Source organism: Pseudophryne corroboree, chromosome 2 (assembly GCF_028390025.1).
Source record: "Pseudophryne corroboree isolate aPseCor3 chromosome 2, aPseCor3.hap2, whole genome shotgun sequence".
Classification (NCBI taxonomy): Eukaryota; Metazoa; Chordata; class Amphibia; order Anura; family Myobatrachidae; genus Pseudophryne; species Pseudophryne corroboree.
In genome coordinates this window covers 142,939,970-142,967,089 of record NC_086445.1, presented here as the reverse complement: position 1 = coordinate 142,967,089, position 27,120 = coordinate 142,939,970, and the positions used below count along the sequence as shown (strand labels likewise).

At 48.2% G+C, this 27,120-nt stretch overlaps 1 protein-coding gene across 3 annotated transcripts in view; it reads right to left on the bottom strand.

Moving 5' to 3' along the window:
* The window catches only part of RXFP2 (relaxin family peptide receptor 2), a 589,575-nt gene that overhangs the window by 114,755 nt on the left and 447,700 nt on the right, over positions 1 to 27,120 (bottom strand). For all 3 annotated transcript variants that reach the window (XM_063951765.1, XM_063951767.1, XM_063951766.1), the window contains exon 5: positions 256 to 327. In XM_063951765.1, coding sequence (XP_063807835.1) covers positions 256 to 327 — 72 coding nt within the window. The remainder of the gene's footprint in view (positions 1 to 255; positions 328 to 27,120) is intronic.

The following is a 27,120-nucleotide window of genomic DNA, read 5'->3' as shown; positions in this document are numbered from 1 at the left end:
CAGATCATTAGACAATATAGGAACAGTTTTAGGGGCTAATTGCCTTTAGCTTTAGAAAAGTGTTGCATCCAAATTCTGATAGACTAGCCTTGTAGAACACGGTAGATTTTACACTTCAATAAAATAGAAAAGAACACTTCAAGGGACACACTGATCACATTGCCTGAAATGTAGTAATGTAGGTCTTCTCCAGTTAATTGTGTGGGTCTATGGAGTCAATGTATGATAATTGCTGCACATTTCATTTATACTCACAGCTTTATCAAGACGTTATAACGCATGAAAACATTATCTGGAAGTGTTTGTATCTTGTTTCCTTTGAGAGATCTGAAATCAGAAATGCCACAGTTTTCATTTAATACTATTTCTGCACATCATTTCACAGCACAATTGGAAATGGAAAAGCATGTAAAATGAAGCCATTTATGCTTTTTTATTGCTGAAATTACACTCAGTTCTCATCTCCGATGAATAAAACCTAGATACTTCAAGCCAGTAAATCGATTAAGCTATCAGAACAGGTGTAACTGGAAATGTGATTTTATATAGTCTATGTTTTTTTTTAACTATTTGTAGATCAAATTACTGAAAAAAGTAAAAACAGTAAACATTGGTATTCTTATCATTTTGATAGCTATAGATATTTTTTCCATATACAAACATTTCTTTCTACTGGCTCTACAACCATATATCGATTGCCCAATCCTCACATAGGAATGATCATCGGAAACCAGAGGCGGATTGGCCATAGGGCTCACAGGGAAGATTCCCGGTGGGCCGGCGCACCCGTGGGGCCTGTTTTGTTTGAGGACATGTGGTCCTTTTTATAGACATAATGAATAAGATGCTAAATAATTTGCATATATGAAAATGACTTTGCTACTTAGCCTGTGATTGCAGATGATCTAGTGTATGCTCTGTCTGCCTGCTTGGCTGACATATAAGATTGAGTGAATAGTGATTGGGATACGGTTGTTGTAATAAGCAAGAAAATATATATTTCTAAAGAATGATATAGTTTCCGAAATTCTGAAGGTGTATCATATAATGTGCTCATAATATTTAATTTTATTTATTTTTAACTTCCACCTTGATGCTGGACATGCCCACTATCTGGAAAGTCTTGAGGGGAGGGTGCTGCTGCCATGGCCCATGGTTAGACCTTACACCTCTGGAGCTGCCCATGTGGGCCCAATATTACCATTTTTTCCAGGGCCGCTTTTTGTTCCCAATCCGCCCCTGTCGGAAACCAACGGTTGGCAACCACCAGTGTTTTTGATTCGATGGAAATGTGTTGTTTTTTGTCACGTAATGCAGAGATTGCGAAGGTTGCAACTTGCCACCATTCACAAAGTTCGTCAAATAGCTGAAGGAGTCTGTTCTACTGCGGACACCAGGAAGGAGTGTCCACAGCAGAGCTCTTTTGGGCATGAAAGAAAACTCTGGGCAGGACCGTAGAGAAATTGCCTGGACACCAGCAATGCAGGGTGTGTGGCCTAATAACTGAGGTGTGGCCATGCCCTTTAAAAAAAAAACCTGTTTATGCACAGCAGAGCGGCACCGACCTGCACAGGTGGGTGCCGTGAGCCCCTCAGCCAGGGGCAGATTTGCATTCAGAGGAGACTTCTGCACTCAGTGGCAGCAGCCTCCCTGAACCGACCGCAGCCCAGCACACAGCAGTGTGTGCTGGGCTGGGGAGGGATGCAGTTGAGGCCTGGCTGAGAGGTAAGAATGGGGGATGGGGTGGAGGGTGGGGAGAATGGATCCAGGACTGAGTAATTAGTACTCCCCCGTCACCCCCTCTTGGCGCCAGTTTTTGGGGTCCACTAGAAATGCACACTAACTAAGCAACACAGTTAAACCATTGCATGTAAGTGCTATTGCAAGGCATGTTGCTATGGCAGCAAAGCTGACACTATTCAATGGCCATCCCTATCTGAGACAAGACAAATATTGGTTCACCATACCCAAGAGGGGAAGGATACACAATACTCTGGCCTGCCAACGAGGTTAGGAGCACACCCCATTTAGGAGCATGCCAGCTGCTCGAGTGCTACATATTCGGGGGATATTTTTGTGGGCACCCCATTCCCTACAATACATCGCCCTGCCCCTAAAATGTCCTCAGTGTCACTATAGCTTGGGTTTATCCACCACTGAGGAGTAATTACTCCATTAATTCCCTGATAGACTATCAGTAATCTGGATCAGGTGCATGGAAACCGCTGTTACTAAAGATTATAATCCTCTTCTGGCTGCTCAATTTACACTCCTTACTCACTATTACAGTAATAATTACAATGGATTTGTTGTGTTTGATATGTTTGCTACTGAAGATGATTTATCAACCTTTAATGTAGCACATGTAATGGTAAATATTTGCCATACACTCTGTAAAGTATATTAGCTTGGTATCCGGTCTATAGATGTACACTAAAAAGGTCTTCAGTCAATAGGTCCACCACTAATGGTCAACATGCATTAGGTCTACAGGGTCAAAAGGTCAACATGTAAAAGGTACACAGTTCAAAGGGTCGACACAGTCAAAAGGTTGACATGATAATGGTGGACACAAGGGTTATTTTCCAACTTTTTCATACTTTACCATCCACATGGACAACGATTGGGAAGAGTAACGTTTGGCTGAAGCATGGTGAGCAAAGCGAGGGGATGTGGTACACTAATGGGGCTTGTTTGCGGCATAGACAAAACACCCCCCCAAATTGTTTTTATTGTATCTACTTTTTTTGTGTCGACCATTTCCATGTTGACCTTTTGACCCTGTTGACCTTTTCTGCTGTCTTCCTAATGCATGTTGACCATTAGTGGTTGACCTATTGGCTGTAGACCTTTTTACTGTTGCTCTAATATTCCTCCCCCACTAGCTTTTACTGAGAACTCCCTTATGTGTGTAAATTTATTCAGAGTACCTCCTTATACGTACATATAAATTGTGTAATACGCCTTTTGCTTAATTTTCAATGTTTTATTATTTACAAATAAATAGAATTGTATATAGAGTGACATTAGACAGACTGGAATACCCATTGAATCTGTCTGAAGTGCCCCCTCGGGTACATGTGGTACAAGGTAAGCACGTAGGCTGTAGACCCCCCTGATCCCTTTGACGGAAGGATGTTGTCTATTCTGTACACATGCCAACTCTCCAGTCTGTATCTTTTCAGCAGGTTCTCCTCCTACAGTTCATCTATTACAGTATCTCTGGGATCAGCACCAAACCCCAGACTGTTCTCTTTTTTATACTTTCAACCTTCACAACCCACTCAGCAGGTTTCATTTACAGGAAAGTCCTTATTCTGATAATCCCCAGCTCTATACAGTAGCTCTGCGGGTGATCTCTCACCTGCTCTTACGTTTAACACCACCTGCTGTCTCCTTCATGATTTCCTCTATTTAAGGTCATTTACAAAATGCATAAGATACAAAAACTACACACAGTCTTTTTTTCCCCTGATGCCGTGCAGTTATGACTAGATATAAACTAGGGCTGCCCCTTTGTGAAATAAAGATGGTTTTATTTTACTGAGGGTGACCTGGACATCATCAATGCAGTCAATGTGGTAAATATAGATCCCTGTACCAATTACTGCCATTACTGTATATGATGTGTGTTTAGACTCCATTGCTCTGGGTGTATGTGCGTCTCAGTAATTGTTTTTTGTTGCAGACCAGTAAACTACATGCTGACAGCAATTAGATACAATGGCCGTGGCGATCAGCAATGCCTGAAATGCAGAGTGTCAATATATATCTAATTCATGTAAACAACTACATTACAATCTTCAGAATCACTGTGTGCCTCCCTTATCTTTTAATGCTGTTACTTGTAACTGGGAACACAGCACAGCAAGCGCATCAGCAGTGCACAGTGTTGAAAATAGCTTTCATTCTGCCTAAGGGGCCCATCTACTAATTATTGGCTTTTCCTCCTGGTAATTCTGACGTCTTATCACCACTATTCGCAGCAATAAGAAACTATCAACAACATGTACAGTCTCACACATTTATTTATTTATTAACAGTTTCTTATATAGCGCAGCAAATTCCGTTGCGCTTTACAATTGGAAATAACAATGATATAACAAACAGTCATAGCGGTAGGAAGGCCCTGCTCGCAAGCTTACAATCTATAGGGAAATAAGCATGGATACACAAGGATAGGTGCTATCTATTGCATAGTTGCTGGAGGAGTCTGCTGACAACACATGTGCAAGCATAGGCTTGTGCACGGGGGGGTGCCTGGTGCGCCCAGGCACCCCATAATGTCCGGCACCCCCCTCACACCGGCACACTGGTTGGACTGCCTGTTGTACGGGTGCCCCCCCCCCCCCCCCCCCCCGCTTTCACCTGACGTGTATGACAGGCAGCCGTGCACATGTCTAAAATGGCTGCTGCTATTTATATGCCTATTTGGCCCACCCCCCTAGCACCAATCCATCCAATCACATATTGTATAGCTGCAGTGTCCACAGGGCTGGCTGCTGCTATATAATTTGCCTTTGGGCAAGCCCCCTAGCACCCTAATCCAGACCATCATATATATCTTATGGTACCTGTGAGTCCATTGTGATAATCGCCCCGACATCAGCTTCTAGACATATTGTTCTAGTGTATGGGGCCCTTTAGTTCATCTTCCTTTCCTCACTCATGTTGCCCAGCCCCCATGTGACAGCTCCTTCCTTCTCCCTCCCCACTGCTTCCCCTGGCTGGGGCTTGGCTACACAGAGTCACTCAGAAGACATTCCCAGCTGTGTCTCTGCTCCCCCCTCCTCCTTTGTGTTTGCTTCCCCCCACCACACTTCCATTCCTCAGCTCCCTCTCCCATATGTGCCTCTGCCACTTACCTCCTCTGTGCCTCTGCCCATTTGCTTCCTGTACTATCTCCACCCCCCATGTGTACCCTGCCCCTTTCTTTGTACCTTTGCTGCTTCCTCATGTGTTCCTCTGCAACCCACAACCCACTATGGCTGATGGCTGAGATCAGTGGCGAAGACCATACACAGCGCTACATAATTAGTCTAAAGGATAATAGGTAAGCACAATTTTCCATTGATAATCATTTTATAACCTTGCTTTGTGTGTCAAAAAAAATAAAAAATAAAATATATATATATATATATATATATATATATATATATTCTGTTTTACATGTGTGTATATACAGTATATATTAATTTACATTTCTGTTTTACATATTTTTATATATACTTATTTACAGTACATATGTTTTATGTGTGTATATATATTTATTTTTCATTTCTATTTTATGTGTGTGTGTGTGTGTGTGTGTGTGTGTGTGTGTATATATATATATATACTTACACATTTATTTATATTTCTCTGACGTCCTAGTGGATGCTGGGAACTCCGTAAGGACCATGGGGAATAGCGGCTCCGCAGGAGACTGGGCACAACTAAAAGAAAGCTTTTAGACTACCTGGTGTGCACTGGCTCCTCCCACTATGACCCTCCTCCAGACCTCAGTTAGATCTTTGTGCCCGGCCGAGCTGGATGCACACTAGGGGCTCTCCTGAGCTCCTAGAAAGAAAGTATATTTTAGGTTTTTTATTTTACAGTGAGACCTGCTGGCAACAGACTCACTGCAACGAGGGACTAAGGGGAGAAGAAGCGAACCTACCTGCTTGCAGCTAGGTTGGGCTTCTTAGGCTACTGGACACCATTAGCTCCAGAGGGATCGACCGCAGGACCCGTCCTTGATGTTCGGTCCCGGAGCCGCGCCGCCGTCCCCCTTACAGAGCCAGAAGCAAGAAGAGGTCCGGAAAATCGGCGGCAGAAGACTTCAGTTTTCACCAAGGTAGCGCACAGCACTGCAGCTGTGCGCCATTGCTCCTCATGTACACCTCACACTCCGGTCACTGATGGGTGCAGGGCGCTGGGGGAGGGGGGGGCGCCCTGAGGGCAATATAAACACCTTGGCTGGCAAAATAATCACAATATATAGTCCCAGAGCCTATATATGTGATAAATACCCCTGCCAGAATCCATAAAAAAGCGGGAGAAAAGTCCGCGAAAAAGGGGCGGAGCTATCTCCCTCAGCACACTGGCGCCATTTTCTCTTCACAGTGCAGCTGGAAGACAGCTCCCCAGGCTCTCCCCTGTAGTTTTCAGGCTCAAAGGGTTAAAAAGAGAGGGGGGGCACTAAATTTAGGCGCAATATTGTATATACAAGCAGCTATTGGGGAAAATTCACTCAATTATAGTGTTAATCCCCACATTATATAGCGCTCTGGTGTGTGCTGGCATACTCTCTCTCTGTCTCCCCAAAGGGCTTTGTGGGGTCCTGTCCTCAGTCAGAGCATTCCCTGTGTGTGTGCGGTGTGTCGGTACGGCTGTGTCGACATGTTTGATGAGGAGGCTTATGTGGTGACGGAGCAGATGCCGATAAATGTGATGTCGCCCCCTGTGGGGCCGACACCAGAGTGGATGGATAGGTGGAAGGTATTAACCGACAGTGTCAACTCCTTACATAAAAGGCTGGATGACGTAACAGCTGTGGGACAGCCGGCTTCTCAGCCCGCGCCTGCCCAGGCGTCTCAAAGGCCATCAGGGGCTCAAAAACGCCCGCTCCCTCAGATGGCAGACACAGATGTCGACACGGAGTCTGACTCCAGTGTCGACGAGGTTGAGACATATACACAATCCACTAGGAACATCCGTGACTTGATCCCGGCAATAAAAAATGTGTTACACATTTCTGACATTAACTCAAGTACCACTAAAAAAGGGTTTTATGTTTGGGGAGAAAAAGCAGGCAGTGTTTTGTTCCCCCATCAGATGAGTGAATGAAGTGTGTGAAAAAGCGTGGGTTCCCCCGATAAGAAACTGGTAATTTCTAAAAAGTTACTGATGGCGTACCCTTTCCCGCCAGAGGATAAGTTACGCTGGGAGATATCCCCTAGGGTGGATAAGGCGCTCACACGTTTGTCAAAAAGGTGGCACTGCCGTCTTAGGATACGGCCACTTTGAAGGTACCTGTTGATAAAAAGCAGGAGGCTATCCTGAAGTCTGTATTTACACACTCAGGTACTAGATTGAGACCTGCAGATAGTGCTGCTGCAGCGTGGTCTGTGACCCTGTCAAACAGGGATACTAGTTTGCTAACATAAGAGCGTATTAAAGACGTCGTCTTATATATGAGGGATGCACAGAGGGATATTTTGCCGGCTGGCATCCAGAATTAATGTAATGTCCATTCTGTCAGGAGGGTATTAGAGACCCGACACTAGACAGGTGATGCTGACTTTAAAAGGCACATAGAGATTCTGCCTTATAAGGGTGAGGAATTGTTTGGGGGATGGTCTCTGGGACCTCGTATCCACAGCAACAGCTGGGAAGAAAAAAAAAATAATTTTTTTTTTTTACCTTCAGGTTTCCTTACAGCCTAAGAAAGCACTGTATTATCAGGTACAGTCCTTTCGGCTTCAGAAAAGCAAGCGGGTCAAAGGCGCTGCCTTTCTGCACAGAGACAAGGGAAGAGGGAAAAAGCTGCACCAGTCAGCCAGTTCCCAGAATCAAAATTCTTCCCCCGCTTCCTCTGAGTCCACCGCATGACGCGGGTGCTCCACAGGCGTAGCCAGGTACGGTGGGGGGCCGCCTCAAAAATTTCAGCGATCAGTGGGCTCGCTCATAGGTGGATCCCTGGGTCCTTCAAGTAGTATCTCAGGGGTACAAGCTGGAATTCGAGATGTCTCCCCCCCCGCCGTTTCCTCAAATCTGCCTTGCCGACAACTCCCTCAGGCAAGGAGGCTGTGCTAGAGGCAATTCACAAGCTGTATTCCCAGCAGGTGATAGTCAAGGTGCCCCTACTTCAACAAGGACGGGGTTACTATTCCACACTGTTTGTGGTACCGAAACCGGACGGTTCGGTGAGACCCATTTTAAATTTGAAATCCTTGAACACATACATAAAAAACTTCAAGTTCAAGATGGAATCGCTCAGGGCGGTTATTGCAAGCCTGGACGAAGGGGATTACATAGTATCCCTGGACATCAAGGATGCTTACCTGCATGTCCCCATTTACCATCCTCACCAGGAGTACCTCAGATTTGTGGTACAGGATTGCCATTACCAATTCCAGACACTGCCGTTTGGACTGTCCACGGCACCGAGGGTGTTTACCAAGGTATGGCAGAAATGATGATACTCCTTCGAAAAAAGGGAGTTTTAATTATCCCGTACTTGGACGATCTCCTTCTAAAGGCGAGGTCCAAGGAGCAGTTGTTGGTCGGAGTAGCACTATCTCGGGAAGTGCTACAACAGCACGGATGGATTCTAAACATTCCAAAGTCACAGCTGGTTCCTACCACACGCCTACTGTTCCTGGGGATGGTTCTGGACACAGAACAGAAAAAAGTGTTTCTCCAGCAGGAGAAGGCCAAGGAGCTGTCATCTCTAGTCAGAGACCTCCTGAAACCAAAACAGGTATCGGTGCATCACTGCACACGAGTCCTGTGAAAAATGGTAGATTCCTACGAAGCAATTCCATTCGGCAGGTTCAATGCAAGAACCTTTCAGTGGGACCTCTTGGACAAGTGGTCGGGATCGCATCTTCAGATGCATCGGCTGATAACCCTGTCTCCAAGGACCAGGGTATCTCTACTGTGGTGGCTGCAGAGTGCTCATCTTTAAGAGGGCCGCAGATTCGGCATACAGGACTGGGTCCTGGTGACCACGGATGCCAGCCTTCAAGGCTGGGGGGCAGTCACACAGGGAAGAAATTTCCAAGGACTTTGGTCAAGTCAGGAGTCGTCCCTACACATAAATATTCTAGAACTGAGGGCCATTTACAATGCCCTAAGTCAGGCAAGGCCCCTGCTTCAAAACCAGCCGGTACTGATCCAATCAGACAACATCACGGCAGTCGCCCATGTAAACCGACAGGGCGGCACAAGAAGCAGGATGGCGATGGCAGAAGCCACAAGGATTCTCCGATGGGCGGAAAATCACGTCTTAGCACTCTCAGCAGTGTTCATTCCGGGAGTGGACAACTGGGAAGCAGACTTCCTCAGCAGACACGACCTACACCCGGGAGAGTGGGGACTTCATCCAGAAGTCTTCCAACTGATGGTAAACCGTTGGGAAAGGCCACAGGTGGACATGATGGCGTCCCGCCTAAACAAAAAACTAGAGAGATATTGCGCCAGGTCAAGGGACCCTCAGGCAATAGCTGTGGACGCTCTAGTGACACCGTGGGTGTACCAGTCGGTTTACGTGTTCCCTCCTCTGCCTCTCATACCAAAGGTACTGAGAATAATAAGAAGACGAGGAGTAAGAACGATACTCGTGGTTTCGGATTGGCCAAGAAGAGCTTGGTACCCAGAACTTCAAGAGATGATATCAGAGGCCCCATGGCCTCTACCGCTCAGATAGGATCTGCTACAGCAGGGGCCCTGTCTGTTTCAAGACTTACCGCGGCTGCGTTTGACGGCATGGCGGTTGAACGCCGGATCCTAAAGGAAAAGGGCATTCCGGATGAAGTCATTCCTACGCTGATTAAAGCCAGGAAAGAAGTAACCGAAAACCATTATCACCGTATTTGGCGAAATTATGTTGCGTGGTGTGAGGCCAGGAAGGCCCCAACAGAGGAATTTCAGCTGGGTCGATTTCTGCACTTCCTACAGTCAGGAGTGACTATGGGCCTAAAATTGGGTTCCATTAAGGTCCAGATTTCGGCTCTGTCGATTTTCTTCCACAAAGAACTGGCTTCACTGCCTGAAGTTCAGACATTTGTAAAGGGAGTGCTGCATATTCAGCCCCCTTTTGTGCCTCCAGTGGCACCTTGGGATCTCAACGTGGTGTTGAGTTTCCTAAAATCACATTGGTTTGAGCCACTTAAAACCGTGGATCTGAAATATCTCACGTGGAAAGTGGTCATGTTGTTGGCCTTGGCTTCGGCCAGGCGTGTGTCAGAATTGGCGGCTTTGTCATGTAAAAGCCCTTATCTGATTTTCCATATGGATAGGGCAGAATTGAGGACTCGTCCCCAGTTTCTCCCTAAGGTGGTATCAGCTTTTCACTTGAACCAACCTATTGTAGTGCCTGCGGCTACTAGGGACTTGGAGGTTTCCAAGTTGCTGGACGTAGTCAGGGCCCTGAAAATTTATGTTTCCAGGACGGCTGGAGTCAGGAAAACTGACTCGCTTTTTATCCTGTATGCACCCAACAAACTGGGTGCTCCTGCTTCTAAGCAGACTATTGCTCGCTGGATTTGTAGCACAATTCAGCTGGCGCATTCTGCGGCTGGACTGCCGCATCCTAAATCAGTAAAAGCCCATTCCACGAGGAAAGTGGGCTCATCTTGGGCGGCTGCCCGAGGGGTCTCGGCTTTACAACTTTGCCGAGCTGCTACTTGGTCAGGGGCAAACACGTTTGCTAAATTCTACAAGTTTGATACCCTGGCTGAGGAGGACCTTGAGTTCTCTCATTCGGTGCTGCAGAGTCATCCGCACTCTCCCGCCCGTTTGGGAGCTTTGGTATAATCCCCATGGTCCTTACGGAGTTCCCAGCATCCACTAGGACGTCAGAGAAAATAAGATTTTACTCACCGGTAAATCTATTTCTCGTAGTCCGTAGTAGATGCTGGGCGCCCATCCCAAGTGCGGATTGTCTGCAATACTTGTATATAGTGATTGCCTAACTAAAGGGTTATTGTTTTGAGCCATCTATTGAGAGGCTCAGGTTATAGTTCATACTGTTAACTGGGTATAGTATCACGAGTTATACGGTGTGATTGGTGTGGCTGGTATGAGTCTTACCCGGGATTCAAAATCCTTCCTTATAGTGTCAGCTCTTCTGGGCACAGTATCCTAACTGAGGTCTGGAGGAGGGTCATAGTGGGAGGAGCCAGTGCACACCAGGTAGTCTAAAAGCTTTCTTTTAGTTGTGCCCAGTCTCCTGCGGAGCCGCTATTCCCCATGGCCCTTACGGAGTTCCCAGCATCCACTACGGACTACGAGAAATAGATTTACCGGTGAGTAAAATCTTATTATCTACTTTATCATTGTGTGTGTGTGTGTGTGTGTGTGTGTGTGTATATATTTATGTGCTAAAACAGGAGAGGGCAGGAACAGGAAGTGTGGAGGTGAACTGCAGATACTGAGTCCATTTGTTGCAGGGTCCCGCATTCCCTGCACCCATCCTGTCACTGAACATGGGAAAAACAAGAGAGGAAACCTAACAGACAGTGGCTTATACTGTGTGGCATAACGTACATTTTTCCTCATACTGGGGGTAATTCTGAGTTGATCGCAGCAGGAATTTTGTTAGCAGTTGGGCAAAACCATGTGCACTGCAGGGGGGGGGGGGCAGATATAACATGTGCAGAGAGCGTTAGATTTGGGTGTGGTGTGTTCAAGCTGCAATCTAAATTGCAGTGTAAAAATAAAGCAGCCAGTATTTACCCTGCACAGAAACAAAATAACCCACCCAAATCTAACTCTCTCTGCACATGTTATATCTGCCTCCCCTGCAGTGCACATGGTTTTGCCCAACTGCTAACAAAATTCCTGTTGCGATCAATTCAGAATTACCCCCACTGTGTGCATACCCACCAACTGTACCTTTTTAGCAGGTACAGTACCTTTTTTTATGGTCTGTACCGATTTTTGGCTCTCCAAACCATTGAAAGTATAGGAAAAGGGGCGTGGTCATTCCCCGTTTTCTAATTTGTACTGATTTTTATGTGTAATATGTTGGAGGGTATGCTGTGTAATGTAACGTGTATTTCTCTGACGTCCTAAGTGGATGCTGGGGACTCCGTCAGGACCATGGGGATTAGCAGCTCCGCAGGAGACAGGGCACAAAAGTAAAAGCTTTAGGATCAGGTGGTGTGCACTGGCTCCTCCCTCTATGACCCTCCTCCAAGCCTCAGTTAGATTTTTGTGCCCGGCCGAGAAGGGTGCAATCTAGGTGGCTCTCCTAAAGAGCTGCTTAGAGTAAAAGTTTTGTTAGGTTTCTTATTTTCAGTGAGTCCTGCTGGCAACAGGCTCACTGCATCGAGGGACTTAGGGGAGAGAAGTGAACTCACCTGCGTGCAGGATGGATTGGCTTCTTAGGCTACTGGACACCATTAGCTCCAGAGGGAGTCGGAACACAGGTCTCACCCTGGGGTTCGTCCCGGAGCCGCGCCGCCGACCCCCTTGCAGATGCCGAAAAGTGAAGAGGTCCAGAAACCGGCGGCAGAAGACTTTTCAGTCTTCATAAGGTAGCGCACAGCACTGCAGCTGTGCGCCATTGTTGTCAGCACACTTCATAGCAGCGGTCACTGAGGGTGCAGGGCGCTGGGGGGGGCGCCCTGGGCAGCAATGATAGTACCTTATTCTGGCTAAAAATACATCACATATAGCCCCTGGGGGCTATATGGATGTATTTAACCCCTGCCAGGTCTCAGAAAAACGGGAGAAGAAGCCCGCCGAAAAGGGGGCGGGGCCTATTCTCCTCAGCACACAGCGCCATTTTCCCTCACAGAAATGCTGGTGGGAAGGCTCCCAGGCTCTCCCCTGCACTGCACTACAGAAACAGGGTTAAAACAGAGAGGGGGGGCACTTATTTGGCGATATGACTATATATATTAAAATGCTATAAGGGAAAAACACTTATATAAAGGTTGTCCCTGTATAATTATAGCGTTTTTGGTGTGTGCTGGCAAACTCTCCCTCTGTCTCCCCAAAGGGCTAGTGGGGTCCTGTCCTCTATCAGAGCATTCCCTGTGTGTGTGCTGTGTGTCGGTACGTGTGTGTCGACATGTATGAGGACGATGTTGGTGAGGAGGCGGAGCAATTGCCTGTAATGGTGATGTCACTCTCTAGGGAGTCGACACCGGAATGGATGGCTTATTCAAGGAATTACGTGATAATGTCAACAGAGACGGCCGGCAAACAAAATAGTACCTGTCCAGGCGTCTCAAACACCGTCAGGGGCTTTAAAACGCCCATTTACCTCAGTCGGTCGACACAGACACAGACACGGACACTGATTTCAGTGTCGACGGTGAAGAAACAAACGTATTTTCCTTTAGGGCCACACGTTACTTGTTAAGGGCAATGAAGGAGGTGTTACATATTTCTGATACTACAAGTACCACAAAAAAGGGTATTATGTGGGGTGTGAAAAAAACTACCTGTAGTTTTTCCTGAATCAGATAAATTAAATGAAGTGTGTGATGATGCGTGGGTTTCCCCCGATAGAAAATTATTGGCGGTATACCCTTTCCCGCCAGAAGTTAGGGCGCGTTGGGAAACACCCCTTAGGGTGGATAAGGCGCTCACACGCTTATCAAAACAAGTGGCGGTACCGTCTCCAGATAGGGCCGTCCTCAAGGAGCCAACTGATAGGAGGCTGGAAAATATCCTAAGAAGTATATACACACATACTGGTGTTATACTGCGACCAGCGATCGCCTCAGCCTGGATGTGCAGAGCTGGGGTGGCTTGGTCGGATTCCCTGACTAAAAATATTGATACCCTTGACAGGGACAGTATTTTATTGACTATAGAGCATTTAAAGGATGCATTTCTATATATACGAGATGCACAGAGGGATATTTGCACTCTGGCATCAAGAGTAAGTGCGATGTCCATATCTGCCAGAAGATGTTTATGGACACGACAGTGGTCAGGTGATGCAGATTCCAAACGGCACAAAGAAGTATTGCCGTATAAAGGGGAGGAGTTATTTGGGGGCGGTCCATCGGACCTGGTGGCCACGGCAACTGCTGGAAAATCCACCGTTTTTACCCTAAGTCACATCTCTGCAGAAAAAGACACCGTCTTTTCAGCCTCAGTCCTTTCGTCCCCATAAGAGTCATATCTGCCCAGGGATAGAGGAAAGGGAAGAAGACTGCAGCAGGCAGCCCATTCCCAGGAACAGAAGCCTCCACCGCTTCTGCCAAGTTTCTCAGCATGACGCTGGGGCCGTACAGGACCCCTGGATCCTACAAGTAGGATCCCAGGGGTACAGATTGGAAAGTCGAGACGTTTCCCCCTCGCAGGTTCCTGAAGTCTGCTTTACCAACGTCTCCCTCCGACAGGGAGGCAGTATTGGAAACAATTCACAAGCTGTATTCCCAGCAGGTGATAATCAAAGTACCCCTCCTACAACAAGGAAAGGGGTATTATTCCACACTATGTTGTGGTACTGAAGCCAGAAGGCTCGGTGAGACCTATTCTAAATCTGAAATATTTGAACACTTACAAAGGTTCAAATCAAGATGGAGTCACTCAGAGCAGTGATAGCGAACCAGGAAGAAGGGGACTATAGGGTGTCCCGGGACATCAGGGATACTTACCTCCATGTCCCAATTTGCCCTTCTCACCAAGGGTACCTCAGGTTCGTGGTACAGAACTGTCACTATCAGTTTCAGACGCTGCCGTTTGGATTGTCCACGGCACCCCGGGTCTTTACCAAGGTAATGGCCGAAATGATGATTCTTCTTCAAAGAAAATGGACGACCTCCTGATAAGAGCAAGGTCCAGAGAACAGTTGGAGGTCGGAGTAGCACTATCTCAAGTAGTTCTACGACAGCACGGGTGGATTCTAAATATTCCAAAACCGCAGTTGTTTCCGACGACACATCGGCTGTTCCTAGGGATGATTCTGGACACAGTCCAGAAAAGGGTGTTTCTCCCGGAAAAGAAAGCCAGGGAGTTATCCGAGCTAGTCAGGAACCTCCTAAAACCAGGAAAAGTGTCAGTGCATCATTGCACAAGGGTCCTGGGAAAAATGGTGGCTTCTTACGAAGCGATTCCATTCGGCAGTTTTCACGCAAGAACTTTTCAGTGGGATCTGCTGGAAAAATGGTCCGGATCGCATCTTCAGATGCATCAGCGGATAACCCTGTCTCCAAGGACAAGGGTGTTTCTTCTGCGGTGGCTGCAAAGTACTCATCTACTAATGGGCCGCAGATTCGGCATTCAGGAAGGGTCCTGGTGACCAGGGATGCCAGCCTGAGAGGCTGGGGAGCAGTCACACAGGGAAAAAATTTCCAGGGAGTGTGATCAAGTCTGGAGAATTCTCTCCACATAAATATACTGGAGCTAAGGGCAAGTTACAATGCTCTAAGCTTAGCAAGACCTCTGCTTCAAGGTCAGCCGGTATTGATCCAGTGGGACAACATCACGGCAGTCGCCCACGTAAACAGACAGGGCGGCACAAGAAGCAGAAGGGCAATAGCAGAAACTGCAAGGATTCTTCGCTGGGCGGAAAATCAGGTGATAGCACTGTCAGCAGTGTTCATTCCGACGCCCGGGAGAGTGGGGATTTCATCGGGAAGTCTTCCACATGATTGTGAACCATTGGGAAAGACCAAAGGTGGACATGATGGCGTCCCGCCTGAACAAAAAACTGGACAGGTATTGCGCCAGGTCAAGAGACCCTCAGGCAATAGCTGTGGACGCTCTGGTAACACCGTGGGTGTACCAGTCAGTGTATGTGTTCCCTCCTCTGCTTCTCATACCCAAGGTACTGAGAATTATAAGACGTAGAGGAGTAAGAACTATACTCGTGGCTCCGGATTGGCCAAGAAGGACTTGGTACCTGGAACTTCAAGAGATGCTCACAGAGGACTCATGGCCTCTGCCGCTAAGAAGGGACTTGCTTCAGCAAGTACCATGTCTGTTCCAAGACTTACCGCGGCTGCGTTTGACGGCATGGCGGTTGAACGCCGGATCCTAAGGGAAAAAGGCATTCCGGAAGAGGTCATTCCTACCCTGGTCAAAGCCAGGAAGGAGGTGACCGCACAACATTATTCACCACATGTGGCGAAAATATGTTGCGTGGTGTGAGGCCAGGAAGGCCCCACGAAGAAATTTCAACTCGGTCGATTCCTGCATTTCCTGCAAACAGGAGTGTCTATGGGCCTCAAATTGGGGTCCATTAAGGTTCAAATTTCGGCCCTGTCGATTTTCTTCCAGAAAGAATTGGCTTCAGTTCCTGAAGTCCAGAAGTTTGTCAAGGGAGTACTGCATATACAACCCCCTTTTGTGCCTCCAGTGGCACTGTGGGATCTCAACGTAGTTCTGGGATTCCTCAAATCACATTGGTTTAAACCGCTCAAATCTGTGGATTTGAAATATCTCACATGGAAAGTGACCATGCTGTTGGCCCTGGCCTCGGCCAGGCGAGTGTCAGAATTGGCGGCTTTGTCTCACAAAAGCCCATATCTGATTGTCCATTCGGACAGGGCAGAGCTGCAGACTCGTCCCCAGTTTCTCCCTAAGGTGGTGTCAGTGTTTCACCTGAACCAGCTTATTGTGGTACCTGCGGCTACTAGGGACTTGGAGGACTCCAAGTTGCTAGATGTTGTCAGGGCCCTGAAAATATAGGTTTCCAGGACGGCTGGAGTCAGGAAAACTGACTTGCTGTTATCCTGTATGCACCCAATAAACTGGGTGCTCTTGCTTCTAAGCAGACGATTGCTAGTTGGATGTGTAGTACAATTCAGCTTGCACATGCTGTGGCAGGCCTGCCACAGCCAAAATATGTAAATGCCCATTCCACAAGGAAGGTGGGCTCATCTTGGGCGGCTGCCCGAGGGGTCTCGGCTTTACAACTTTGCCGAGCAGCTACTTGGTCAGGGGCACACCCTGACTGAGGAGGACCTGGAGTTCTCTCATTCGGTGCTGCAGAGTCATCCGCACTCTCCCGCCCGTTTGGGAGCTTTGGTATAATCCCCATGGTCCTGACGGAGTCCCCAGCATCCACTTAGGACGTCAGAGAAAATAAGAATTTACTTACCGATAATTCTATTTCTCGTAGTCCGTAGTGGATGCTGGGCGCCCATCCCAAGTGCGGATTGTCTGCAATACTTGTACATAGTTATTGTTACAAAAATCGGGTTATTATTGTTGTGAGCCATCTTTTCAGAGGCTCCGCTGTTATCATGCTGTTAACTGGGTTCAGATCACAGGTTGTACAGTGTGATTGGTGTGGCTGGTATGAGTCTTACCCGGGATTCAAAATCCTTCCTTATTGTGTACGCTCGTCCGGGCACAGTATCCTAACTGAGGCTTGGAGGAGGGTCATAGGGGGAGGAGCCAGTGCACACCACCTGATCCTAAAGCTTTTACTTTTGTGCCCTGTCTCCTGCGGAGCCGCTAATCCCCATGGTCCTGACGGAGTCCCCAGCATCCACTACGGACTACGAGAAATAGAATTATCGGTAAGTAAATTCTTATTTTCTCCTCATACTGTGTGGCATAATGTGAATTCCTCCTCATACTGTGTGGCATAATGTGAATTTCTCCTCATACTGTGTGGCATAACGTGAATTTCTCCTCATACTGTGTGGCATAACACATGAATTATGGCTCATACTGTGTGGCATAATGTAAATTTGGCTCATACTCATACTCATGCTGTGTGGCATAACGTGGATTTTGCCTCATACTGTGTAGGGTAATGTGAATAAGGGGCACTACTGCCAGTTGCTGGTGAGCATGGGGACATGTGTCCTGCACATGTGTACATTTTAAACTTGACTTTTGTTTTATTAAAATTCATATGTTCAGCCCCCTAAATCTCCTGTACTTTTCAGAGTGGCCCACTCAAAATCAGAGTGTACAGTATGTGCTGGGGGAGGGGATTACATATGCACTTAGGTCCACCACTTTCTATTTCTGCCACTGGGTCAGGGATAGGTTGGGGAAGTGTAAGCAGTGATAGGGTGCAGCGCCAACTAGGGCTCAGGGTTATGCCGTAGCGGACAGTCAGCACCATTAAGTTTCATTTTATTTCTCTGGGGTTTATTATATCTGCTTGTATTATTAGGAACTAGGGAGAAATTAGATTAAGCCATGTGATTTTACTGAGAGAATGTAAAATAGTGCTAGACACGCTCCCTGGGTGGTGCTAGACACACCAAAACGGTGGTGATAGACACGCCCAAAAGGCGGTGCTAGACACGCCCCTCCTGCAGTGCTCCCCTTAATAAAATTAACTGCGCACGCCTATGTGTGCAAGTAGTGAGTACAGGGGAGAGATTCTGCAGATCCCTCTCCTGGGGGTATATTTACTAAGAATCATGTTTCTGACGATTTCATTTAAAATTGAACTCAAATGACATTGGCCGTGCAAAATTGCAACTTTTTGAATTTGTAATCAGTAATTTACTAAGCTACCATGTTTCTCTAATTCATATTTTCCGATGTCAATGCCATTTGTATTGTCGGGCAGTGTTTTACGCGAGAGATTAGTAAAACACTGCCGCACATAACACAATGAAGCCCGGCCGGATCAGTGAGATCCGTGCAGGGCTTCATTGTGTATAGTATTTAAAGTGTTAAAAGTAAAAAATAAATTAAAAAATGCATGGGGTCCCCCCTCCTATGTATAACCAGCCTCGGGCTCTTTGAGCCAGTCCTGGTTGTTTAAATACCGGGGAAAAATTGGACAGGGGTTCCCCGTATTTAGACAACCCGCGCCGGGCTCTGCGTTCGGTCCTGGTTCCAAAAATACGGGATACAAAAGACGTAGGGGTCCCCCATATTTTTAAAACCAGCACCGGGCTCCACTAGCCAGAGAGATAATCCACAGCCAGGGGACACTTTTAAACTGGTCCCTGCGGCTGTGGCATTACCCCTGCAACTAGTCACTCCTGGCCGGGGTACCCGGGGGGAGTGGGGACCCCTTAAATTAAGGGGTTTTCCCCCTCCAGGCAGACAAGGACCAGAAGTGAAGCCCAAGGCTGTCCCCTTCATCCCTGGGCGGTGGATGGGGGGCTGATAGCCTTTTCCAGTGTAAAAAAAAGAATATTGTCTTTTGTTTTAGAACTACAAGTCCCAGCAAGCCTCCCCCGCTTGCTGGTACTTGGAGAACCACAAGTACCAGCATGCGGGGAAATAACGGGCCCGCTGGTACCTGTAGTTCTACAACAAAAGAAATACCCAAATAAAAACAAGACACACACACCGCGACAGTAAAAATTTATTTAAACACACTTACACACTCATACATACTTACCTACATCCCACGCTGGCCAATCACATCCACTTGTCCAGTAGAATCCAATCGTGTACCTGTAAAAATTAAAAATATACTTACAAACAATCCAGTGATTATCTGTCCTCTGTCCTAAAGTAATTCACAGCCTTGAAAAAAAAAAAAATCCCGGTCCACGCCACTAAAATGGTTCCATGTTTACACATGGAACCCCTTTCCCCGAATGCCGGGACTCCCCGTGATTCCCGTCACTGGAGATCCCAGCAGCTAATCAGGGAGCACCACGTCATGGCGCTCTCCTGATTGGCTGTACGCTACTAGCCTGTCAATCAGGAGTAGCGCACCGGCTAGAATGGAGGATCGCGCTCCTCCATTCTAGCCTATGACGGGAACTTTGCGGTCTGCGGCTAACTGCAAAGTTAATTGGGGTCACCCACAAGAGTCCCCAGTATTTTTGGAACCAGGGCCGGCCCAAGAGCCCGGTGCTGGTTGTCTAAATACTGGGGGACCCCAGTCAATTTCCCCCCGGTATTTAAACTACCAGGACCGGGTAAAAGAGCCCGAGGCTGGTTATACATAGGAGGTGGGACCCCACGCAATTTTTTTTTCCATTATTACTATTTCAGACCCTTTTACACAGAGAAGCATGCACGGATCTCACTGATCCATGCATGACAATCTGAACATGCCGGGGATAGTAAAAACTAAAACCTTCGGAAAACCAACAGATTCTAATAGCTTTATTAATATGTCTAATCAACTTCATATACATTGGTAGGATGCAATACCTATTGGCAGGGCCGGCGCTATCACTAGGCAGCTTTAGGCAGCTGCCTATGAGCGCCGGCCACTGGAGGGCGGCAGAACACACTGATGAGAAAATGCTGTCTCTACAAATCTGTCGCCCCCCCACCACCGTGATAGCGCCTCACATATTCACTTGAGGGCTCAGGCATGTTGCCTGCACCCTTACCACCCCCCCACCCCCAGGGCCAGGGCACTTTTATTTTCCCTTTGCAGCCACATGCTGCAGTGTGCTCATACAGAAGCCGACGCTCTGCTGAGTTTGCTTCCTGCATGGACAGGAACAGGAAGTCACGTGGTGCACATGTGACTGTGAGAGAGGAGAGGAGCCTTCAGACGTGAGGAGCAGCAGCCCAGCAGCAGGTCTATCAGAAAGCCATACCATACGGGGGAGCACAGACTCAGGTACATTCTGCTGCTAATGAGGGAAACTGGTAATTTTACTGTGTGCAGGGGAGGGGGTGGTATATTAGTGTGTGCAGGGGGGGTATATTAGTGTGTGCTGGGGAGGGGGGTGGTATATTAGTGTGTGCAGGGGGGGTATATTAATGTGTGCAGGGGAGGGGGTGGTATATTAGTGTGTGCAGGGGGGGTATATTAGTGTGTGCTGGGGAGGGGGTGGTATATTAGTGTGTGCAGGGGGGGTATATTAATGTGTGCAGGGGAGGGGGTGGTATATTAGTGTGTGCAGGGGGGGTATATTAGTGTGTGCTGGGGAGGGGGGTGGTATATTAGTGTGTGCAGGGGGGGTATATTAATGTGTGCAGGGGAGGGGGTGGTATATTAGTGTGTGCAGGGGGGGTATATTAGTGTGTGCTGGGGAGGGGGGTGGTATATTAGTGTGTGCAGGGGGGGTATATTAGTGTGTGCTGGGGAGGGGGGTGGTATATTAGTGTGTGCAGGGGGGGTATATTAGTGTGTGCAGGGGAGGGGGTGGTATATTAGTGTGTGCAGGGGGGTATATTAGTGTGTGCTGGGGAGGGGGGTATGTTAATGTGTGCAGGGGGGGTTGTATATTAGTGTGTGCAGGGTAGGGGGGGGGTGGTATATTAATGTGTGCAGGTGAGGGGGGGTGGTATATTAATGTGTTCAGGGGAGGGGGGGTGGTATATTAGTGTGTGCAGGGGAGGGGGGGTGGTATATTAGTGTGTGCAGGGGGGTATATTAGTGTGTGCATGGGAGGGGGGGTGGTATATTAGTGTGTGCAGCGGAGGGGGGTATATTAGTGTGTGCAGCGGAGGGGGGTATATTAGTGTGTGCAGCGGAGGGGGGTATATTAATGTGTGCAGCGGAGGGGGATATATTAATGTGTGCAGCGGAAGGGGGTATATTAATGTGTCCAGCGGAGGGGGTATATTAATGTGTGCAGCGGAGGGGGGTGGTATATTAGTGTGTGCAGCGGAGGGGGGTGGTATATTAGTGTGTGCAGCGGAGGGGGGTGGTATATTAGTGTGTGCAGCGGAGGGGGGTGGTATATTAGTGTGTGCAGCGGAGGGGGGTGGTATATTAGTGTGTGCAGCGGAGGGGGGTATATTAATGTGTGCAGCGGAGGGGGGTATATTAGTGTGTGCAGCGGAGGGGGGTATATTAGTGTGTGCAGGGGAGGGGGTGGTATATTAGTGTGTGCAGGGGGGGTATATTAGTGTGTGCTGGGGAGGGGGGTATATTAATGTGTGCAGGGGGGGTTGTATATTAGTGTGTGCAGGGTGGGGGGGGGGTGTGGTATATTAATGTGTGCAGGTGAGGGGGGGTGGTATATTAATGTGTTCAGGGGAGGGGAGGTGGTATATTAGTGTGTGCAGGGGAGGGGGGGTGGTATATTAGTGTGTGCAGGGGGGTATATTAGTGTGTGCATGGGAGGGGGGGTGGTATATTAGTGTGTGCAGCGGAGGGGGGTATATTAGTGTGTGCAGCGGAGGGGGGTATATTAGTGTGTGCAGCGGAGGGGGGTATATTAATGTGTGCAGCGGAGGGGGGTATATTAATGTGTGCAGCGGAAGGGGGTATATTAATGTGTCCAGCGGAGGGGGTATATTAATGTGTGCAGCGGAGGGGGGTGGTATATTAATGTGTGCAGCGGAGGGGGGTGGTATATTAGTGTGTGCAGCGGAGGGGGGTATATTAATGTGTGCAGCGGAGGGGGGTTATTAGTGTGTGCAGCGGAGGGGGGTATATTAGTGTGTGCAGCGGAGGGGGGTATATTAGTGTGTGCAGCGGAGGGGGGGTGGTATATTAGTGTGTGCAGCGGAGGGGGGGTGGTATATTAGTGTGTGCAGCGGAGGGGGGGTGGTATATTAGTGTGTGCAGCGGAGGGGGTGGTGGTATATTAGTGTGTGCAGCGGAGGGGGGGTGGTATATTAGTGTGTGCAGCGGAGGGGGGGTATATTAATGTGTGCAGGGGAGGGGGGGACGGTATATTCAAAATTTGTATGGGGGAGTGGCATATTAATGTGTTTTTGTTTTTTAATTAATGCAGTTTCCCACTGCCTATCACTCACTGCCTCTCCCCGCCCGTCACCTCTCTCCTGAGACCCTCTCCCTATCACTCACTGACTCTTATACCGCTTTTAGACCAACAGCGCGGGTCGCAGCCGGGAGCCTGACACGTGTGCTACCCGGCTGCGCCCTGCGTCAGCTCCCTTTCCCACTGCACTCGCCAACCCGGCATATTGCCAGTGACGCGGCGGGGGTGGCACTTGGAGATCACATGATCTCCAAGCGCCGCCCGCACATTCACTGTACACTGCAAAGTTTGCCGAGTTGAACACGTGTTCAACCCTGCAAACCACCCGAGTTGGAATACCGGGTCACTCGACCCGGATTATTCCAACTCGAACCTTTTACACCAGCCAGCAACACGGGTTATGCACCTTCAAGTGCAATAATCCGTGTTATATGCTGGCGGTGTAAAAGGGGTATTGCCCTCACTCCGTCACCTCTCTTCTATTACACTCTTCCTGTTGTTCACCATTTCCCCATCACCTCTCTCGCTTGTTACCCAGTGACTCTCACCCTCTCAATGTCACCCCCTGTTTTCACCCTCTGCTTGTCACCTTCCTCCACTCACTGGTCACTGCCTGTCCCTAGCTTCACTCTCTACCCTTCTCCCACTGCCTCTCCCTGCTGTTACCCTTTTCCCGTCCGCTCTCTCTCCTGTCACCCTCTCCCTGTCATCTACTGACTTTTCTGTCACCCACCGTCTCTAACACTCACCCGATCACCCTCTCTCTTTTCACATTTCTGTGGGGTCTATTCATGAAGCAGTGAAAAGTGTGGAGAAGTAAGTCAGTGAAGAAGTTGCCCATGGCAACCAATCAGCTTATATAATTGCATAGAATACACTTTATAAATGTTACCTCAACACTGATTGGTTGCCATAGGCAACTTCTCCACTGTTTACACTGCATCATGAATAGACCCACATCCTCCCCCCCCCCACACACACACACACACACACCTTGCGATTTCAGTCTCAGGCGTGTTTTTGACCACCACCCCTTCAGCGATTGCAGACTCCCGCATGTCGCCCGCTAGCCCCCACTCCCACAATTGCAGACTCCTGCATGTACGGCATCCACCACGTACCACTATGTAAGCATGCAGGGGGGGAGCAGGCTAAAGTTTTGCCTAGGGTGTCAAGAAACCTTGCACCGGCCCTGCCTATTGGACAATTTTCACGTATCAAGAGGAATTGCACTGACCCATCTGTTTGTAATGAACAAATAGAAGAAGTCTCACAAAGATTTACTGCGAAGGGATACCCTATAAATCTCCTGAAAAAGGCTAAGGAAAAAATTGATACTGTAGATAGACTAGACTTATTAAAAGAGAAAACCAAAGAACCTAAAAATAAAAGTAATGACAAACAACAGTGGGCTTTTATCAGTCAATTTAACAACTGTCATCGTGAAATTGAAACTGTTTTATAGAAATTGGAAGCTACTACAACAGGACCCTATAATTGGGGACGCGATACCATCTAAAGTCTAAACCAGTTTTTATTTATAGGAAGGCACCGTCCGTAAAAGACCATCTTGTAAGAAGTAGCCTAGATGTGGAAACAAGACAAAGTATTAGAACTAAAGGCTTCCATCGCTGCGGCAGTTGTCTGATGTGCAGGACTGTTAAAAGTAAAAATAGAAAGTTCACCAGTATAACTGTTAATAATAAAGATTATAAGATCAGTGAATTCATCACATGTCACTCCAAGAATATTATATATCTCTTGGAGTGTTCATGTGGCCTCCTATATGTAGGCAGAACCTCTAGGCAATTAAAGGTTTTACTTGCCGAACATATTTACAATTTCTCTTACGTCCTAGAGGATGCTGGGGTCCACATTAGTACCATGGGGTATAAACGGGTCCACCAGGAGCCATTGGCACTTTAAGAGTTTGAGCGTGTGGACTGGCTCCTCCCTCTATGCCCCTCCTACCAGACTCAGTTTAGAAAATGTGCCCGGAGAAGCCGGTCACAGCTATGGGAGCTCTCCAGAGTTTCCTTAATAAAGTTTAGTTTTAGAGTTTATTATTTTACAGGGAGGCTGCCGGCAACAGCCTTCCTGCAGGGAGGGACTGAGGGGGGAGCAGTGTCCGCCCTGCGGGGTCTGAGACACTGACTCCGCTGACTGGACACTGAGCACCAGAGGGGATAGATCGTTCCCCGCCGCAGGGGATCGTTCACCTCAGCAGCATGCCGCCACCCCCTTACAGAGCTGAAGGTTGTGGCGAGTGAGTCACCGACCCCCTAGCAAGCGGGGGACAGGTATGAAGATGGCGGCATCATGGTACGAGTGCAGTATTAACTACGCTCTGGATGCTCAGCGGGACATAGTGCGGGGCGCCCTGTGAGGGGCGCCCTGAGCTAGTGCCTATACCCTACACTGGTCACACAGCCTGTCGGGGTCCCCGGATCTCAGCCAGCATCAATCCTCAGGCCAGTATAATCCTGTGAAGAGCAGGAAGACAGCACCATTTTGGGGGCGGAGCTTCTCCTCAGAGCAGACCCAGCAGCGTTTCAGCGCCATTTTCCTGCCTACACAGCGCTGTCAGTGAAGAGCAAGTCCCTCCACAGCAACTACAGCTATCTATCACGCTACCGGGGGGTTGTAGAAGGGGGGGGGGGGGAGGCTGCAAAATGACTGTGTAACCTATTAAGGTGCACAGTCAGAGCTGATAGGGGGTCTCCCTTTATTTTAAAAGCGATGTGTGTGGGTTGGCTCCAATCTCTATGTCTCACTTGCCATTCTTGGGGGAGAAACTCTGTCTGCCCTTCCCTGTGTGTGTGTGTGGAGTGTCTTTGGTCTCCATTAAGCAATGTCCAGGGACTTTGTGTCATATGCTGCAGAGGATATGTCCTCTCAGGATGATCCCATTCCATGTAATCAGGATTGCACTGGTTTAGCACAGATTCCAGCAAGGCAGCCTGAGTGGTTATCCTCTATCAAATCTATGATTTCTCAGATTTCTAGTAGGGTTGCAGAAAATGAATCTGCAACTCAGGCTTTACAGAACTCTATGGCAGTATGGCCCAGTTCTTGTACATCAGGGCTCCCTGTTGTATATTCCCATAAACATGCTCTTGCTCAGATCATGCAGGATGATACCGATACCGACTCTGATGCTACAGACTGTGACGGGGATGTGTTGCGGGGGGCTGCATCACTTGAAAAAGGGGTGCAGTTGATGATAGATGCTATTAGGGATGTTTAGATATTGCTGATACAACACCCGAGCAGGTTGAGCAGGCTTACTTCACTGAAAATAAGAAAGCCTCACTAACCTTCCCTGCGTCAAAGGAATTAAATGCTATATTTGAAAAGGCTTGGGAAAACCCGGATAAAAAATTCCAGATACCTAAAAGGGTTCTGGTAGCGTTTCCTTTCCCGGTTGAGGATAGGAAAAATGGGAAAACCCACCTATTGTTGACGCGTCAGTATCCAGACTCTCAAAAAAGGTGGTTTTACCTGTTCCAGGATCTACCGCCTTAAAATAGATGGCTGACCGTAAGATTGATAAAACGCTCAAATCCATGTACACGGCTTCTGGGGCAATACTACGTCCCAATATTGCCAGTGCTTGGATTGCCAAAGCTATAGTAAAGTGGGCAGGCACGTTACTTGAGGATTTGGATACTATGGAGAAATATGATGTTGAATTGTTTTTACGTAGCATTCAGGATTCGGCAGGACTTCTGGTAGAATCCATGAAGGACCTAGGTTCCATGGCTGCGGGGATTTTCTCCCTGTCTGTCTCAGCTAGTCGAGGGCTGTGGTTGCGCCAGTGGTCTGCCGACGCGGAATCCATAAGAAGTGTGGAGACCCTACCCTACACAGGTCAGGCTCTCTTTGGGGAAGCCTTAGATGCGTGGTTCCCCACGGCTACGGCTGGTAAGTCACCCTTCCTTCCCTCAGCTATACCTGCTCCGAAGAAACCCTTTTCTTCAGTTACGCCACAGTCCTTTCGGTCTAACAAGTCCAGAAAGGCGAAGCCGTCCAACACCTTCTTTCGGGGAGGTAAGCCCAAGCTCAAGAAACCTGCGGCTACAGGTTCCCAGGAACAGAAACCTGCTTCAGGTACACCAAAGTCCTCCGCATGACGGTGGACTGCACGCCCCGGAGGTGGGGCTGGTGGGAGCGAGACTCAGACATTTCAGTCATGTTTGGGTGTCCTCCGGCCTGGACCCCTGGGTGCAAGATATTGTGTCCCAGGGGTACAGGAGGATTTCAAAATCTCCCTCCTCACCGATTTTTCAAATCAGGCTTGCCAGCTCTGCTGGCAGACAGGACTGTCCTGCAGGAAGCCGTCCAGAAGTTGGTGGAGTCACAGGTTATTGTGCCAGTCCCACCTCACATGCAGAACAAGGGTTACTATTCGAACCTTTTCGTGGTACCGAAACCGGATGGTTCGGTCTGGCCCATTCTGAACTTAAAATCACTAAACCCTTTCTGAGGGAGTTTAAGTTCAAAAAGGAGTCCCTAAGGGCAGTGATATCAGGTCTAGAGGAGGGCGAATTCTTAGTATCCCTGGATATCAAGGATGCGTACCACCACATTTTGATTTGGCTGCCGCATCAAGCTTATCTGCGATTTGCACTGTTGGACTGTCACTTTAAGTTCCAGGCCCTCCCATTCGGTCTCTCCACAGCACCGAGGGTATTCACCAAGGTGATGGCGGAAATGATGATTCCCTCCGCAGACAGGGGGTGAACATAATTCCGTATCTGGACGATCTGCTGATAAAGGCATCGTCCAAGGAGAAGCTGTTACGGTCCATAACACTCACGACTCAGCTTCTCAGAAAACATAGTTGGATCCTGAATCTTCCAAAGTCACATTTGGA